Consider the following 18,439-nt stretch of genomic DNA (forward strand, 5'->3'; position numbering starts at 1 on the left):
GGGTTGCTGCGCCTACGGGCTCCCCAGGCTGGCGGAGGGCAGGGAGGCCACGGCCCCGGGGACCTGCTCCGGGACCCTCCCTGGCTGCGCTGCCCGGAGGGGACCCCCAGGGCGGCGCGGCGCTGGGCAGGGCGGGGGATCAGCTGACGGGCGCGGCGCGGCGCAGGGGGCGGGCGCGGAGGCGCAGGCTGCGCGGGGGCGGGGCGGCGCGGAGGCGCAGGCTGCGCGCAGCGCGGGGCCGGGAGCGCGGCATGGACGAGCCCAGCCTGCTGCGGCGGCGCGGGCTGCAGGTGAGCGCGGCTCCACCGGCACCGCTGGCCCCGGAGCGCCCGGCTGGGGCCGCCCCCGGGGGTCGCTTCCCCTGGCCGGGTCCCGGTTCCTGTCTCGGGCGCTGCGGCTCCCCGGGGAGGGAACCGGGCAGCAAACGGAACTTTCTGCAGCGCTGAAACCGGGGCGCGTAGCCTTAGGGCGGGCGGGGGCTGTGTGGGGGTGATGGGGGGGCTGTGTCCGGGTGGGGGTAATGGGGTGGGGGCTGTGTCTGGGTGATGGGACGGGGCTGTGTCCGGCTGTGGGGGTAATGGGGTGGCGGCTGTGGGGTGATGGGGGCTGTGTGGTGGGGGGGTAATGGGGTGGGGCTGTGTCTGGGTGATGGGACGGGGCTGTGTCCGGGTGGGGGTAATGGGGTGGGGGCTGTCTGGGTGATGGGACGGGGGCTGTGTGGGGTGATGGGGGCTGTGTCCGGGTGGGGGTAATGGGGTGGGGGCTGTGTGGGGTGATGGGGGCTGTGTCTGGGTGAGGGGTGAGGGGATGGGGTTGTGTCTGGGTGGGGGCTGTGTCCGGGTGGGGGTGATGAGGCGGGGGCTGTGTAGGGGTGATGGGACGGGGCTGTATGGGGGTGATGGGGGCTGTGTCCGGGTGGGGGTGATGAGGCGGGGGCTGTGTAGGGGTGATGGGACGGGGCTGTATGGGGTGATGGGGGCTGTGTCCGGGTGGGGGTGATGAGGCGGGGGCTGTGTCTGGAAGAGATGAGGAGGGGCTGGAACAATTTGTATAGTGCGATGCTGGGAGCCATTGAACCAAACTGTAAACCCTGCATCTAATGGAAACCATGTCGAGCCAGGGGGTGCGGCAGCCCTCCCAGCACCCCTAGTTGCAGCACCAATGGTGTGAGATGGGGGGCTGCGTGTGTACAATGGGCTGGATGGGTCTGCATATGTTTGGGGGGGCTGCGTGTGAGCGGTGGGTGTGACGGGGCTGCCTGTGTTTGGGGGGCTGCATGTGTATGATGGGTGTGACGGGGCTGGGTGGGTTTGGGGGGCTGCATGTGTATGATGGGTGTGACGGGGCTGCCTGTGTTTGGGGGGCTGCATGTGTACGGTGGGTGTGACGGGGCTGCCTGTGTTTGGGGGGCTGCATGTGTATGATGGGTGTGACGGGGCTGCGTGTGTTTGAGGGGCTGCATGTGTATGATGGGTGTGACGGGGCTGCGTGTGTTTGGGGGGTTGCGTGTGTATGATGGGTGTGACGGGGCTGCCTGTGTTTGGGGGGCTGCATGTGTACGGTGGGTGTGACGGGGCTGCCTGTGTTTGGCGGGTTGCGTGTGTATGATGGGTGTGATGGGGGCTGCGTGTGTTTGGGGCTGCATGTGTATGATGGGTGTGACGGGGGCTGCGTGTGTGGCAATGGGGGGCTGCGTGTGTACGATGGGTGTGACGGGGCTGCGTGTGTACAGTGGGTGTGACGGGGCTGTGTGTGTACAGTGGGTGTGACGGGGCTGTGTGTGTGGCAGTGGGGGGTACTGGCCTGTGCATGATGGGGAGCTATGCACAGCCAGTGTGTGTATGTGGGGGGGGGCTGAGAGGATGCATAGCACCCCATGTATGTGATGGGGGAGGGGTGGGGACAGAGGGATTCACAGGGCCAGGGTTGGCCTCTCTTGGCGGGGGAGGGGGGGTGCAGCAGAAAAGTCTCTAAGCAGCTCCCTGAGCGTGACCCTGCCCTGCTGTGCCCTGGCCCTAGGCGGCTCGTTCCCACGTGTTGGAGTCATTTTGCTCCCCAGTCTGTGCTCTTTGCATATGGCGATCGAGGCCGCCTGGCGGGGTCCAGGCTGGCGTGTGGCATTGAGGTGGAATGTGGGATGAGTCAGGCCAGGAGCCATTGCCCGCAATGCCAGGGGTACCTGTGCATCCCGTGCAGGGGCAGCCCCACTGCTGATCTGAGATTGGCTTCGGCCTGGCATCACCTGTAGCTCGTGGCTGGCTTCACTCAGCTCCTGGCCTGGTGTCTTTGGCACCAGGGAGTCCAGCAGAGGGTGGGCCTGGTCCCCTGACAACTGTCTGCCCCCATCCATCCTCTTGGCCCCCACTCTGCAGAGGGGTGAGGAGCCAAGGTAGAGACTGGGACTGAGCGCCCAGGGTTTGCCTGCAGAGTGACGCTGCACATGATGCAGAGGGGGATGAGGTGGGTGCTGCAGCACCTGCGGGTGCTCAGCACTTTGTCTCCACTGCCATGGAAGGGCAAGGCCGTTACCCTGGTGAATTCAGAGCCCCGCGGATGGGAGGCAGAACCTGGCCCAGTAGTGAGGGAAGGGAGAGTAGGGCCATGCCCTGAGCTGCAGCAGCACCAGCCTGTGTGAGCACAGAGCTCCAGTGACTAACACGGCTGCTACTCTGAAACCAGTGATTTCTGCGGCAGCATTGAGCAATTGTGTCCTGGCTGCCCCAGCCAAAGGAAACCTCCCGCTGCGTGTCCATCCATTCTCCACTCAGACTCCCAGTCCAGCAGGTCGGTGCACTCCCACCCCTTCCCCTGCTAATGTTAGCCAGTACCACTCGGACACCTGTGCGAGTGCCCCCCCAGTGCTGTGTCTGTGGCCTCTGGCTGCATGTACACCCTCCCTGCGGTCGCCTCTGGCAGGCCCTGCTCCAGGGCACCAGCTGGGTGTTTAATGAGCTACGTGTTTAGAGGCGATGAAGGCTGGATTCTGCACATACAGGGTATGCAGGACTGGGGGTGGTTTGTGCCGGTCAGACCCAGTGCCCCAGTATGGCTGTGGGGTGGGCAGGCTCCTATCAAAACTAGCTTGGAAATTCCTTGGGGCAGGGACTGCGTCTTCATTTCTTCTTTAAGTGCCCCATAACGGTGGCTGTAGTTTGCTGTAGGAGGTGTAAGACGAGACAGGGGTTACGAGCTGCAGGCGTGACACACTCAGGAGCTAGCTTGCTACAAACAGCAGCGTCACATGGGCAGTGGCGAGAGGTGGGAGGGGTTAGCCACCCCATGTACTAGCAACCCACCCAGGCCCCACGGAGATGTACTCAGGGCGGTTAGGCTGTGCCACCACTTGCTGCTTCCTGTGCTACTGTTGCCACATTATTTTTAGCACGTTAGCTCAGCGAAAGCTAGCGAGAGTATGTCTCCATAACTGGGAATCCCAGCCCCCAGTGCAGTTTTAGCTGTGAGTCAGGACTCTGGGGCTCTGTTCCCGACTCAGGCTTGCTGTGTGACCTTGGGCAAGTTACATCGCCTCTCTGTGCCTCTGTTTCCCCATCTGCAAAAGGAGCTTGTGATGACAAACCCCTGTCAGGGCTGCTCTAGGTGACATGGTCCTGCCTCAGCATAGGGGACTGAGCTGATAGTTCCTTCCCTTCCAGCCGCACAGTTCTGTGCTGCTAGGGGCTTGTGAGGTGCAATCGCTGAATGTCAGTAAACCTCTCCGGGCTGTTGCACAAGGGCACGGTGTTACTGTTATTTAATCTGGCAGCTCCCGGGGCAGGCATGCTCCACTGTCTGCCTTGTGTTCATATTTCTCCATTGGAAAACAGCATCTCGGCAGAAAGTGCACCAAGTGGAATCATCCGTAAGCACCCTACAGCATGCGGGTGGGATGCATGGGCAGGTGGGGTGTACATTAGGGGATGTGGGGGTGGGGTGCATGGGCAGGTGGGGTGTACAACGGCCCCCCGCCCCCAGAGGCAAATCCTTGGTCAGCACAATTGCTACTCGAAGTCCTAAAATACTCTTGCCAAAACCAGCTCCTTCCTTGAGTGCGTGTGACTGTGCAGGGAGGCAGGTGAGAGTGTGGGTGCTGTGCCCTGGAGGGCCTGTGGGGGCATGCATGGGAGGGAGTGCTGTGCAGGAGTGTGGGGCATGCAATATGGGGATGGGGGCTGCTCGCTCTGTAGGAACCTGGACAGGAGCTGCTCCAGCTGTCAGCCCCCTGCAGTGTGAAGTGGCTCTGATCTAATCCCAAACCGTTGAGAATCATGGCCATCCCGATAACAAATGTTTAATCTCTAACCCCTGGCTCCTTCCCCATCACAGGGCTCGGGGCTCAACGGCTCCTCCAGGGAACCCGCTCGCTCATGCATGCCCTGCACAGGGGTTGTCTCCAGCCATCCGCTCATGAGTGTGACATGCGGCCTCCAGTAGGCAGCATGGGGAACAGGCACCGGCCATGCAGCCCTGCCCTCGGCCAGGCTCCCTGCTGGCCTGTCAGCTTGCAGCAGGAGGGCTGCCCAGCCAGGACCATCCGATTCATAAAAATGCTGCACGAATGTAGGGCTTTTATGCTCCCTGATTGGCCTGTGCACATAATAGACCTGTTCTCTAAGCCAATCAGACTGCACCTGATCATTGACAAACTGGATACGGAACATCCTGTAGGAGTTATTGGGGAGGGGATAATCTGAGTCATGGGGGTTACTGGGGAAGGGGATAACTGGACTAATCGTGTCTCAAACAATTTTACTTGTTACTGGGGGAGGGAGAGCTCAGTGGTTTGAGTATTGGCCTGCTAAACCCAGGGTTGTGAATTCAATCCTTGAGGGGGCCATTTAGGGATGTGGGGTAAAATCAGTCCTTGGTCCTGCTAGTGAAGGCAGGGGGCTGGACTCGATGACCTTTCAAGGTCCCTTCCAGTTCTAGGAGATAGGATATCTCCATTAATTAATTTTATTTATTTTTACTTGTTTTTTAATGAGCTCTCTCTAAATATTGCAAAATTAAAACCCTTCCTCCCTGCCCCACAGCATTCCTGATCCTGCCCCACAGCATCCCTGATCCTGCCCCACAGCATCCCTGACTCTTCCATGCCCCACCCCACAGCATCCCTGATCCCATGCCCTGCCCTTGCCTTGCCCCCTGCATCTATCTGCTGCCTTATTGTTGGCCTTTGGGAGGCAGCGTGGTCGAGTGGATGGAGGGGGGCTGGTATTGGTGCATGTGTGTATCAGAACATCTGCTGTCTGTTCCCAGCTCTGCTGCTATCCCTTCATGTCTCTGTGCCTCCTTCCCTACCTGTGAAAGGGGATACGACACCCAGTCCAGCAGCTGTGTGGGTTACTTAGCGCTGTGGAAGACATGGGTGCTAAGCCCCGCTGCTGTTCCCTGCTGGTGGGCTGAGGCCTGGCACGTGCCGGTGCCATGGGAGGGCTGCAGGGGGGGACAGACGTTGCAGCTCCAAGAGCTCAGGATTCTGTGCACAATCCCTGCTGCCCCTGCTCTCACGAGGCAGTGACTTCTCCCCTCCCCTGCCATCCCCGGAGAATCCCTGGTGCTCCGGGTGCATCACAGCACTGTGACATCAGTGGTTGCCATGGCAAACGCCTGCCTGCCTCTCGGCATCCCAGCTTTGATCTGGGCCGAGAGGAGCCTGCTTCTTGTGGCTCCTGAATGAAAAGCAAAGCCGGGGAACCTCCTTAGCCCCTGGGCTAACACCCGGGGCAGCAACAGGAAAGGGCCAGGTGACTAAATGAGGCTGGAGAGCAGAGGAGGGGGTTGGTGCTGTTCTGACACGGTGGCATGTACTTCTGGTGCATGGAAGGTTGCAGTGCTGCTCAGGTCAGGCTTCTGTACCAGATGTGGAGTGGCTACAAAGCTCCTTCTGAGTGCGATACGCACCAGATGTGTTCAGTGTAAGATCCTTTAATGCTCTGCATGGTGGGGCGAAGGTTAGTCTAAATACGGGGTGTTACACACAGCGCCACCTCGTAGCCAAGCAGTGTAATAGTTTAGCATCGCATTCCATCTTCCCCTTTGCGTTCTGCATTTCTGCCATTGACAGTTTATATCATCACCACCACACTGTCCTTGAGGTTCAGCACGGATCGGTCTGTCAGGCGTCTCTGAATTGCCCTGGTTTTTTAATTACACAAACGGAACGTGTAACAACTTAGCCATCTGCCTGTCCATTAGTTGCCACGACGGGCTGTGGGGTGTTTGGAATCCTTATGTCATCTGTTCTGCACCCGCCATCCGTAGCATTTGCTCTGTTGATTGTTCTTTCTGAGGAACAAGCTGTAGATGTTGATGGTTTCTGTTGAACTCCCTACTGCCAGTTTCAATCGCAGATTGGCCCTGAATTCTTTTTCTGTGTGACAGCTGGAGTTCTCCATCCAGTCTGACACACACGTGATTGCCAGGTTCTAGACCTGGCAATTCTCTGAGTGACATCGGTTATAAAAGTGTTCATAATTTCTTTCTGCTTTTCTATCCAATTTGGCTGGTCTCTCACTGTCTGGCCACTTTGGAGACAGATTCTTTTCCAAAGTTGGAATGGTAGTTCTGAGTTGTTTTCCTATCAGCTGTTGCGCTGGACTATATCCAGGAACTGTTGTAGGTGTTGATCTGTAGCTCAGAAGAGCAAGGAAAGGATCTTCCTGCTGTAGTGTTTTCATGGCTGTCTGTACATCTATCTCAGCTTCTCCATTTGTTCGTGGGTAGTGTGTGCTGCTGGTAACATGATCAAAATCATCTTTCATTTAGAATGACTTAAATTCTGCTGCAGTGAATTGTGGCCTGTTGTCTGTCACTAGTTCTTCTGGAATACTAAAGTGAGCAAAAACGCGTGTCAGTTGTTCAATAACACTGTGTCCCAGTTATGTCCTTCAAATACATTATTTCTATATGCCTGGAAAAATAGTCCACTATGACCAGATGATATCCACTGAATTGCCATCAGGGGCGGCTCCAGGCCCCAGCATGCCAAGCGCGTGCTTGGGGCGGCAAGCCGCGGGGGGCACTCTGCCAGCACCGCGAGGGCGGCAGGCAGGTTGCCTTCGGCGGCTTGCCTGCGGAGGGGTCCGCTGGTCCCGCGGCTTCGGTGGACCTCCTGCAGGCGTGCCTGCAGAGGGTCTGCTGGTCCGGCGGCTTCGGACGCTGCCTGCCGTGCTTGGGGCAGCAAAATCCCTAGAGCTGCCCCTGATTGCCATAAATCTGTAGCTAGTCTCCTCCACGGTCTCTGGTGTTTGTAGGTTCAGCATTGTCTCTTAAGTTAATTTGTTGGGGATCCCCTTTCCAAAGTCCAGTATCATCAAATAATCCACTGAGTCCTTTTGCTGTGAAAGGTTTTTATCTGTTAACCCTATGACCAGCCTGTCCCTGATATTTTCATGTTTTGCCGTCCCCAAATCCCAGTTTGCAGTGAGTGCATGGAGAGCTCTTAGAAAACAGTCAACATTTCCCCTCGTTTCTTGAATTCTCTGCTGAAATAAAACGTGCTCTTTCATAAACCACATTTCTCTGAGGTGTAAAGTACACATGAAATGTAGCCAGGACCCTGTCCTAGTCACCTCTGTGACTGGTGTCAGGAAAGGGAAAAGATTTAAAGATATGCTCTGCTTGCTTCACCGGAGCATCGAATAAAGAAGATACCTGAATATCATCTGTTTCCTGGTGGCGCTTGGAAGCTGCAAAATCTTGTTTCCAGCCTGTCCGCTCTGAAGGTTTCTCCGGGGCACTGGAGAGGGACAGGTTGGTGAGAACCTGCAGCCGTTGTTGCTTTGTTCCTTGTCGTTTCTGTTCTCTGGCCCTAGTTACTTTCAACGCCAGGTCACGCTCCTGTGCCAGATATAGGCAAAGAGCCTTTCATGTTCGGCCCCGGGTGGCTGAGGGTAGCTTAAATAAGGTGTGTTGCACCCAGCTCCACCTTGCGGCTGGACTGTGTAATACAGTTTAGCATTTCATTACTGTACCACGGGTGGGGATTTCCCCGTTCTGTGTTGGGGGGAGACAGGCTGTGCAGGAAAGAGATGTGTGGGCGTGTGTGTGGATGGCAGGTGTATGTGGTGGGGTTGTGCTGATGTGGGTGTGTTTGCGTACATGTAGGGAGCACACAGGCATGTGTCAGTGGCCATGTTGTGAGGGGGGTGTCTGGGGGAGCAGGTGTGAGTGTGTGTGAAGGCCCTAGAGTCATGCCAGTAACTCTGTGTAATTTCACATCTGTGTCTAAGCTGCTGACGGGCTGGGGCAATGGGGCAGTGGGGCTGGAGAGGTGCATTTGTTAGCCCGTTGCGGGGGAGCGTGGGAATCTGAGCAGGTGTGGGACTCAGCCTGTCGGGCCTACGGCTGCTGGCAGGGCAGTGGAAGAGGCACCAGCTTTAGCAGGGGAATGTTCCTCGACTTTAGTGCAGGCACAGGCACCCCCGCCTACAGTGACACACGCACAGAAGCTACCACTTGTGCACCCCACCGAACACACTGAGTGGAGCCTGCATCTGCGCCCCTCAGTGCATAGACGTGCACCTGCCAGATGCAGTTGCACCCGGCACCACCCTCTGATATTCCCAGGGGCCTCCGAAGAACTGACCTTCATCCCCTCATGCCACATGCCAGCAAACAGCTCTTGCAAAAATATTCCCAAACAAGGGGAAAAGTAAACAGGGCTTGCTGCCTGCTGGCTGCCCCACGCATGCTGTGGGCTCACGCTGGGTGGGTGCCAGGCCTCCAAGCAAAGCATCATGGGATGGGCAGCCTTTCACCCCCAGCCCAGGGGCTGAAATGCAGCTTTGCCAGCTGCTGCGCAAGGTCACTGTTTTGCTTCCCCTCCCCCACGCGTCTGTCCCCCTCCTGCATGCTGGGGTTAGGGATCTTTGCAGGGAAATGCCACTCGCTGTGCCCGACCTTCTGGGCAAGGGAGGGGATACGCCAGGGCTCTGTGATTTGTTAGACGTTTGCGTAGGGGGGTTACACCCGCCGGAGAAGCTGAGAGTGCTGCTCCCACAGGACTCCAAACACGAGGCAGGGTCACCGGGGGCCGATGTTCGACATGGCTAGGGTTGCTTTAAGGGCAGCACCTGTGCCTTGGGGAGAACCCAGACGTGGGCAGCCCAGACACCCGCCCGTGCCCGGGCCACGGCGCCGATAGCAGTCTGACCCCGAGGAGAGGTGACAGACCAGTGACGCAGGAAGAGGCCCAGCAGGGCTGCAGCTTGCCAGGATGCGGGGAGAGCAGAGCTGTGGGATGCTGCCGGAGCCTTCCCCAGCCTGGAGTGAGCTGTCGGTTTGCCCCGGCTCCCTACTCAGAGCCTGGCGTTCTCAGCCTCCCCCGCTAGGCAGAGGGCTGGCTGGCTCCCCCAGACGAGGCGCACGCCTCTCCATGGTGACCCTGAGCCTCTTCCGCCTGTGGGTCTCAAAGACCTTCAGAAACCTCAGCCAGTGAGGCCTTACGCGCCCCCAAAGAGAGAACTGTCCCAGAGGTGCCCCAGGACCTGCACTGGGCCAGCATGGGAGCGAGAAATAGAACCCGGGAGTCCCCCTAGTCCTGTGTGGTAGCAGCCATAACTCGCACCCAGCTGCGAGGCTCACGCGGTGGCACCGCTGGTTGGGAGCTGGAGGATGCTGAGCTGCGGCCATTTGTCTCCTCCCAGCTGGCAGAGGGGGCAGGGGCAGAGCCTTTGCTGGGCTGTGGGGTCCGATGCACTGGCTGGGCACTGTGCCACCTGACGCACTCCCTGCCTGAAATCCCCCCGGCTGCTCTGTGGCTGCGGCAGTCACGGTGCTGGCAGGAGCTGCCATGGCACGGAGGGGGGAGCGGCTCGCTGACCCCTCTCTTCTCTTCCCTCTCCTTGCAGAAGGAGCTGAGCCTGCCCCGCCGAGGAAGCATGTAAGTATGAGCGGACGGGTGCCTGCCCTGCCCTGCTTTTCAGCGTGGCTCAGAAGCTCTGGGACGGGCTTTCTCAGAAGCTCTGGGACGGGAGAGTTCTGGCCCTTCCCTTGTGCTGCGGCGCCCAGCTGGGCCTGGGACGGCACCGTGGTCCCTGCTGGAGTCAGGGGAGGGGGGTGCCTTTTTAAGGGTGTCATTTTTCTTTGCTCAACCCCTTTCCCTGCTGGGACGGGCCCTTGCAGTGTGGAGCTCCAGCGATATGCCTCGGTCCCAGCCAGGCCCGGGGCACTACCCGCGTCAGGGCAAGGCCGGGGTGGGTGCAGCAGGGGGCTGTGTTGAAGAGATTGGTGGTGGTTTGCTGTCTCCTTCCGGGCTGCTCTGTGCTCAGGGCGGCTCCATCCCACACTGGCTCCGGCGCAGCCTTTCCGTGCCCAGAGAGTGCTGAAGGCTCTGGCCGGAGGCTCTCACTGGTACCTTGTGGAGGGACTGACACCAACGGGAGTGACACCGGAGCTGCCCACTCGCCCCGGGCACTTTGCTCTGAGCTGGGGGAGCCTGGGCACCAAGACAAATCCCTCCTGGCATCATGCAGTGGGGTCGATCCAGGGATGGGTTTGATCCTGTGTCTGCAGTGGCACCTCAGTGCAGTGCCAAGGCCTGTGCCAGGAAGCAGGGAGCCCGCGGGGCTGGGCCCGTTGGACTGTGAGCGTGTTTGGTCCCTGTTCTCTTCTGCTGCATTGTGGAAATCGAAGTGACTCTGAGGGATGAGTGTGACCCCTGCACTGACTCCCGCCTGACCAGGGCCTGTGGGGGAGACCCTAACGGGGCTGGTGGCCAGGGGCTGGGAGTAGCTGGCCTCCCGCAGGGGGGCAGATTGCTGTGGGGCTGTGGGGCCCAGACTCTGGGTCTGTATAGGGCCCAGGCCCTGCAGGAGAGCTGGGGTGGGGGGACCTGGACCTTGCACAGCCTGGGGCTCCCCTCAGGTCTGGGGGGGGCACCCCCTGGCCCGCCAGCCGTGCGCGGTGGGGGCTGGGCCTGAGCCCACTCTGTGCAGCGCCAGCTCTGGGTCCTCGGGGGCGGCCCCGGTGCGCCCGGCCGCGCTGGGGGCGGGGAGGGGGGACGGAGCCGGCCCCGCAGAGCGCATCGTCCCTGCGCCGGGCGGGGGCCGCCTCCCCTGCGGGAGCCGCAGCTCCTGAGCGACGGGCGGGGGCGGCCGGTGCCCAGATCGCTCCAGCGCAGCCTGGCGCCTGGTGCCGGCCGCTGCGCGCTGCCGGGAGCCGGGCGGGGAGGGGCGGCTGCCCCAGCCATGAAATCGCGCAGGGACCGGCTGAAAATCCCGTCCCTGACCTTGGAGTGAGTCCGGGGCCGGGCGGGGCGCGCAGGGTGCGGTGCGGGGGAGGGGGCGCTGCGCGGTCCGACGGGTCCCCGGGCTGCCCCCCCCCCGCCCCCTGCGCTGCGGAGCCGTCTGCAGCCGCGGTCCCGGCCGGGAGAGCGCAGGGTCGGGGCGCGCTTCCTGCGCGGGGCCGCCGAGGCCTGGCTGGAGCCCGGGCGGGGTGGGGACCCGTTCCGCTGCCCCTCGCTCCAGACCCAGCCCGCCCACTGCCATCCAGCTCTGGGTCCCCCTCCCCTCTGTGCCCGTGCCCCCACTCCCAACCCGCAGCCCCCGTTCCTGGTCTCCTCCCCACCCCCGCTGTGCCCGTGCCCCACTCCCAACCTGCAGTCCCCCTTCCTGGTCTCCTCCCCACCCCCGCTGTGCCCGTGCCCCCACTCCCAACCTGCAGCCCCCTACCCTGGTCTCTTCTCCACCCCCGCTGTGCCGGTGTCCCCACTCCCAACCCGCAGCCCCCTTCCTGGTCTCCTCCCCACCCCCGCTGTGCCCGTGTCCCCACTCCCAACCTGCAGCCCCCTTCCCTGGTCTCCTCCCCACCCCCGCTGTGCCGGTGTCCCCACTCCCAACCTGCAGCCCCCTCCTTCCCCAGCCCTGGGCTCCCCAGCTGTGCCCGTTCCCCTCACTCCTGACCCAGAGCCCCGTCCTTCCCCAGCCCTGGGCTCCCCACCCCCCCAGCTTTGCCAGTGCCTCTCACTGCAGACCTGCCACAGCTCCCTGCCAGCCCAGCCCCAGGCTCCCCATCTGCTCTGCCCAGGCCCCTCGATCCCTGCCCTCAACCCCCTGCAATTCCAGTTTTGGACTCATTGCACATAAACGGCTGTGCGGGTGCTTCTCACCCCTCCTGATAGTCCAGCCCTGCCCCACCCCCGAGGGGCCTCTTAGTCCTGACCCTCAAGACGCCCCATAGGAAGCCCCACTGGAGGGTATGTGCAACCTGGAGGAGTGTGGCCTTGAGTGGCTGCTGGCCAGCACCAGGGTGCACGAGGCACTGGCGGGGGCGGCATTTGAATTCACACTGGTCTGGTGCATCTTGCTTTACAGTTTGTCTCCAAGTAGCCAGAGCCCGACCCTGCTGAGCCCTTGCAGCCCCTGCAGCCCCTGCAGCCCGTTACTAACCCTGCATCCCTGGAGGTAAGACCCTGCGGTCCCCTAGCACCACCCAGCACAGCTGGGGCCGGGACAGAGCTGAAAGGGAGCAGCCCTGGGGCATGCAGCAGGCTGTAAACTCTCTGGCTGCTGTTTAGAGTGGGAGCCCTTCGCACGGGGCAGCAGGGCGCAGATCAGTAACCCTAGCGCCCTCCCGGGCAGGGCAGGCAAAGGAGGTTCCTGCTGCAGCGCTGAACGCACCTGGCATGTCTGAGTGCCGCCATGGGCTGTGTTCTGCCACGCAGCATCCCTTGTACCTTGCGGGGCGGCGTTCCAGCCATGGCAGGACAGCCGGGGAGCGCGCCCACCCCTCCGCTGCACCTGGAACCTTCTGCCTGAGGCTGCTCGTGAATGGCCCCAGGGGCGGGGGGTGAGTCAAGGGGGTCCAGCCAAGGGGCCCACTGTGTTATACCCGGGATCACCTGGGTCAGTGCGGGGCCCAGCGCCCTGCTGCACCCCACTGTCACTGCGCAGTTATCCTGCCCCCTCCCCTCAAACAGCTGGACGGGGCAGGGGCAGTGAGGGGTGATGGGAAGCCTGCAGCTGGAGCCGTGATCCAGTGTGTGGCTTGTGCTCCCCCTGCTGGAAAGCGTGTGGAGCTGCAGGGCACTGCTAGCACTGCCTGTCGGGATGGGCACTGCAGGGCTCAGATGCGAGGGGCCCTCGCCCACTGGGTGCCACCCTCGCTGGTGGCAGGAGACCTTGTTTCTCTTGCTATGAAACGGGGCCAGTGCCCGAGTGCCAGCGCCTTTAACCCCAAGCAGGCAGCCTCCCGGCCCAGTCTGTGCATCTCTGAGGTGGGGGGCAGCCTGCCCCACTGCCTTCTCCAGCCATTCCCGCTTGTCAGCAACTCCCCAGCTCTGAGCTCTCTGCGGGTCGGGCTGGGGGTCCTGCGGGGCCTGGGCTCTGCTCCTGCAGGGCTCTGCGGGTCGGGTCTCTTCAGGCTGGGGGGGCATCTCTGTGGGGGGACTGGCTCTCGGCTGTGTGGTTCGGGGCAGGCCGGGGGGGGATCTCTGTGGGGACTGGCTCTCGGCTGTGTGGTTCGGGGCAGGCGGGGGCATCTCTGTGGGGACTGGCTCTCGGCGGTGTGGTTCAGGACAGGCCGGGGGGCATCTCGGTGGGGAGACTGGCTCTCGGCTGTGTGGTTTGGACAGGCCGGGGGGCATCTCTGTGGGGAGACTGGCTCTCGGCTGGGTGGGTCGGGACAGGCGGGGGCGGCATCTCTGTGGGGGGACTGGCTCTCGGCTGTGTGGTTCGGGACAGGCGGGGGCATCTCTGTGGGGACTGGCTCGGCTGTGTGGTTCGGGACAGGCTGGGGCGGCATCTCTGTGGGGGGACTGGCTCTCAGCTGTGTGGTTCGGGACAGGTGGGGCATCTCTGTGGGGGGACTGGCTCTCGGCTGTGTGGTTCGGGACAGGCTGGGGCGGCATCTCTGTGGGGGGACTGGCTCTCGGCTGTGTGGTTCGGGACAGGCTGGGGCGGCATCTCTGTGGGGGGACTGGCTCTCGGCTGTGTGGTTCGGGACAGGCCGGGGGCCTCGGCTGTGCAGGTCAGTCTAGGAGGGGCTGGCCCTGTGGGTCAGACTGGGGTTCCCCGCTCTCGGCTGTGTGGATTGGATTGGGCTGGGCGGGGGAGCAGCTGTGTGCATCAGGCTGGCGCGGTCTCTGCATTATGGGCTAATAGTTCTCCTCCTCCTCTTGTCTCTGATTCCAACGGGGAGAGACTGTTAATGGGGCAATGGGAAGGGTTTTGTCTGACAGGTTCATTCCCACCCAGCCCCTGCTCCATCTGAAATGGGGCATTAATGCTGGACTGCAGCTGGAGAGCCAGGCCGTGCCTGCCCCCCACACGCAGTGGCTGTGTGCTGGAGAGAGACCAGCTGGATTGAGAGCAGTCGGACCCCAGCTGCCATTAGCCGGACAGGCGCACATGTAACAGCAGGGAACTGTACCCTCTGGGTGTCTCTGTAAGTGCCCCAGCTCCTGGGGTGCTGCTCCCGAAGCCTGCCCAGCAGCAGAGGGGGTGAGGACATTTCTGGTGGCAGGGGCTCGGGGAGCAGGGTGTGGGGAGAGGCTGGGCAGCTCCTTTTCGTGCCAATGTGCCTGTTTGCACCAGTTCCCTGGGCACCAATGGGTGGCAGGACACAGCCTTGTGTGGAGAGGGCGGAACGTGACCTGGGTATTGCAGCGTCATGGCAGCAGGGACGATGCACCAAGGACTTGGGCTGTTTCCCAGCCGTCTGGCTCGGCTGGAGGACGCTGGTGCTGCTCAGTAGGTGGCAGGACTGGTGGGCCCCATGGATCCCAGTGGTTTTCAGGCACTCCGGGGACCCGCTGCACCCAGGCCAAGCGCTGGTGGCTGACCCGGTGGAGTCGTGCTCACTCCCAGGCTGCAGGGAGCATTTTCTGGAGCCGAGTTCCCTTCCCAGTAGCCGTGTGCCCCCCGGGAAGGCTGGGGGTTCGCACCGTCTGGCAGCTCCATCAGTCTGACCTGGCAGGGGCTCCGTGGGAGTTGGGAACATGTCAGCGCCCTCCCCCCCCCAGCCAGGCTCACAGCCCCCCAGGGAGGGGCTAGGGTCCCCGACTTCCTAACTGCACAAAACTGAACACCCTAGCGCTGCCCCCTGCCCTGCCCCGCCCACTACATTCCCCCTCCCTCGCTGGCTCGCTCTCCCCCACTCACCTTCACTGGGCTGGGGTTGGGGTGTGGGAGGGGGTGAGGGCTCCGGCTGGGGGTGCCGGCTCTGAGGTGGGGCTGGGGATGAGGAATTTGGGGTGCGGGAGGGGCTCTGGGCCGGCGCATTGGCTTGGGGTGCGAGAGGGGGTGAGGGCTCTGGGCTGGGGGGGTGTTCTCTGGAGTGAGGCCGGGGATGACGGGTTTGGGGTGCAGGAGGGGGCTCCAGGCTGGGGGATGGGGATGAGGCATTCGGAGTGCGGGACGGGGCTGCGGGTTGAGGCATCCTCTCCTCTGAATGCAGCAGCCCCCGCTGGTTTGCGTGCGGGAAGCCATGTGTGCGCTCAGGTTTCTCCAGGCAGGGCACACAGCCTCGTGTGTGCGGGGCTCACATTTCTGAGTCCATCTGAACCAGCATCATGGAAAAACAAGGGTTGCTTAGCAGTGCTCCCCTGCAGCAAATCCCGGGCCTGGGGAGAAAGGGCTGCGTATGCGCGTTTGCACCTCTAGCCTGGATCTGTACTTAGTTCATTCTGGGCACTTGGGAGGGATTTCAGCCCAGGAGCCAGCCAAGAGCTTTGTCTTGGGAGGCAGGGCCTGGCCCCATGGACCGTGGAGGCAGAGCTTGGTGCTGAACTGAAAGCCCAGAGAGCGGACGGTACTTATGGGCCTCTGTCCCACGGAGGTACCTTCCCCCAGACGTTCATGCCGGGTCACTGCTGAGCTGAGTGACATGAATTCAAGAGCAGCAGAGCAGAATGAGCACGTTTCAACCCTGCCTCGGCCAGGCAACGTTGGGTGCAGTGTGTCTTGCAGCCGTAGTGAGGGGGCGGGATGAAGCCAGGGTCAGGGAGAGCTTCCTCAAGGGCTGCCCCAACTGCCCCGGGCAACGCGGTTAGAGTTCTGTTACTTTCCTAAATCCCAGGATGTGCTCCGAATCCAGCATCCTGTAATGTTGGCGTGGCCGCTCGGGCGAACCTGAGGCTGAGCCTCTGGCCATGGGCTGCCCTGCCCTAGGGACCCTGTTCTCTGGGATTCAAAGTTCTCTGGTTTCAGGTTGGCCAAAAAGGGCACAGAAGCAGGGAATGGCCAGTAGCAGGAAGGGAACCCCTCAGCACAGGGAGCCTGCAGGCTCAGGGCTTGAGCGGCTGCGTTTTTCCTTTGCAGTCTCATAAAGAGGCACTTTCCTGACTGAGCACCTGGCTGGGAATGAGAAGGGCGGCTTCCAGGGCAGGCTGAAGATCCGCGTTTCTCATGAGGTCAGATCTGGTGGCAGCAGAGACGAGGGTCTCAAAACCTTACAGCTGCAGTGGGTACTTGCTTATGTCAAAGTTAGACTCAGGACTCAGAGTTTGTCAGACCACTCTGTTTTATTAGCACAGCGCTCTGCTAATAACACCCAGATAATGTGAGCACCATGCAAGACACAAACTATCTTATTTATACAGATAAAGGGTGAGAACTTAACAAGATAACAAAGGAAGCAGAATCAGATAAGTTTACCTGGGCTAGGCATGCATAGCTTATTTCCTTACTAACTATTACCCATCTTCTGTTAATGTTTCGCCATTAGCACCTTTGTTTATGCCTAATGTTTCTTTTCCTGGCACCTGTATTTCAACATTTTTGATTTCTGCTTAAAGGTACATACAACATTTCTTTAATCCATTCTTATTTTTACAATATAATTCATTCTACTTTCACACTTACAGCTAACGGGAATGCTTTGTGCACGCTCTCTGCTCTGTGTGCACGTGCGTGTGCACGCTCTCTGCTCTGTGTGCACGTGCGTGTGCACGCTCTCTGCTCTGTGTGCACGTGCGTGTGCACGCTCTCTGCTCTGTGTGCACGTGTGACTTTATTCTGTGCATCCTGTTGTACACGCTCTATCCCAAAGTGCTTTGCTGAATTGATGCATTTACCAAGTGTAACTAAGGACAGGTGGGGAAGGAGAGAGGTTTGGGGCAGGGCCAGGGAGAATGGGGCTGTGTTCAGCTGAGATCTGCTGGGGAACAGAGACGTAGGGAGGCTGATCCAGATGGAGCCTGCTCCTGCCCCAGTGATGGTGATTGTTGAGTGAACAGAGTGACGGCGGAGGGGCACGGAGAGAGACAAGGTCCAGAAGGTGTTGCTGTGGTGGTGAGGTGGGTAGGACCCTGGATCCTGCACACGCGAGAGTGTGGGGTGTTGGCACAGGGCAGGCCTTAGTGATTGGCTGGTCTGCACCAGGAGGCTGCATGTATGTGTCTGTTACACTTGGTGTTATCATTTTCCAGACAAACCGGTTGTGATCCCCAAATCTGGCATTAGTGGTGCAGGATCAGGGCTCTGAAGCCCCTCCCAAAAGGCATCTCTCCTACATTACAGGGTGCAGATACCTGGTGCCAGTGGCACTAACCTGCTAAGCGGGTCTGAGTGACACAACACATGCCATGTGTCAAGGGCATCTGCAGAAAGGCTCATGCTCCTTCTCACCAGGATGTTAGCCTAGGAACCCTTTTATTCCTTCTTCTCGTGCTAATTAGACTTGAGTGCATATTGAGCGCAGTCAATTCGCTGTGTGTGCGTGTGTGTGTGGCTGTGCAGACTCCATTTGTGCCAACCAGCCCAGCATATGCTGTCGATAAACCAGAGGCTAGAGGCTTTTTGGTTGAGTGCATTTTTACATGAGCAAAGGTGGGGGATCCATGGTCCTTTGCTCTCTCGTGGTCCAGCAGAGGGAGTTCTGCTGGCTTGCACCATCCAGCATCTTGCCATTTTTCTCCTTGAGGAGTCTCCCACCGTGTAAATCCAACCCCCCACGGTGGGACTGACACTTCTCGTGGGAAGAGCGGGTCTGGGAGTGCAGAGAGCCCTCAGAACATCCTAAGAAAGCAAAATTCTAAACCTTCTCCGAGCTGAACCCAGGAGAGACCCTGGGGTGCTGGTGGCTGTTCGACTGGCTGTGAGTTTCTAAGTGGTTTGTGTTTCTGCATCAGTAAGTTGGCAGTAGGGGCACCAAGGTCTGAAGGGATGAGCTGCCATTTTACAGAGAAGGAATTCAGTGAGGTAACTGCACAGAAACAGTCAAACTAAGAATCACCTCTTCTCTGCTGAGCTTAATAGTCCTGCTAGAGAGTTTGATGCCAACCTCTGATTCTGCTTCATTATGGCACAGAATTATGCAGGTGCTTTCTCCGGTAGTTATTGTTCTTTCCACAGGGGAAAAGATGCTAAACCAAACCACACTGGAGATGCTGCAGTGCCACAAAGCTTATTCCAGATGTCTGCATTCAACTTATCTCCAGTTTCAGAATGCACTGCAGGGAGATGGGGACTCAGATTGGCTAGTCTGACCTCCCACACAT

At 60.3% G+C, this 18,439-nt stretch overlaps 1 protein-coding gene across 4 annotated transcripts in view; it reads left to right on the plus strand.

Moving 5' to 3' along the window:
* Positions 1–208: 208 nt before the first annotated feature.
* MAST3 (microtubule associated serine/threonine kinase 3) overlaps positions 209–18,439 on the plus strand; it is a 73,521-nt gene continuing 55,290 nt past the window's right edge. For 2 of the 4 annotated variants that reach the window (XM_039515386.1, XM_039515387.1), the window contains exons 1-3: positions 209–290; positions 9,852–9,883; positions 12,315–12,404. In XM_039515386.1, coding sequence (XP_039371320.1) covers positions 252–290; positions 9,852–9,883; positions 12,315–12,404 — 161 coding nt within the window. In that variant the 5' untranslated portion in view covers positions 209–251. Of the gene's footprint in view, positions 291–9,851; positions 9,884–11,123; positions 11,237–12,314; positions 12,405–18,439 lie in introns of those variants that run through there. The other 2 variants (XM_039515390.1, XM_039515388.1) reach the window with 2 other exon arrangements.

The sequence above is a fragment of the Mauremys reevesii genome, linkage group 26, assembly GCF_016161935.1.
Source record: "Mauremys reevesii isolate NIE-2019 linkage group 26, ASM1616193v1, whole genome shotgun sequence".
Lineage (NCBI taxonomy): Eukaryota > Metazoa > Chordata > Testudines > Geoemydidae > Mauremys > Mauremys reevesii.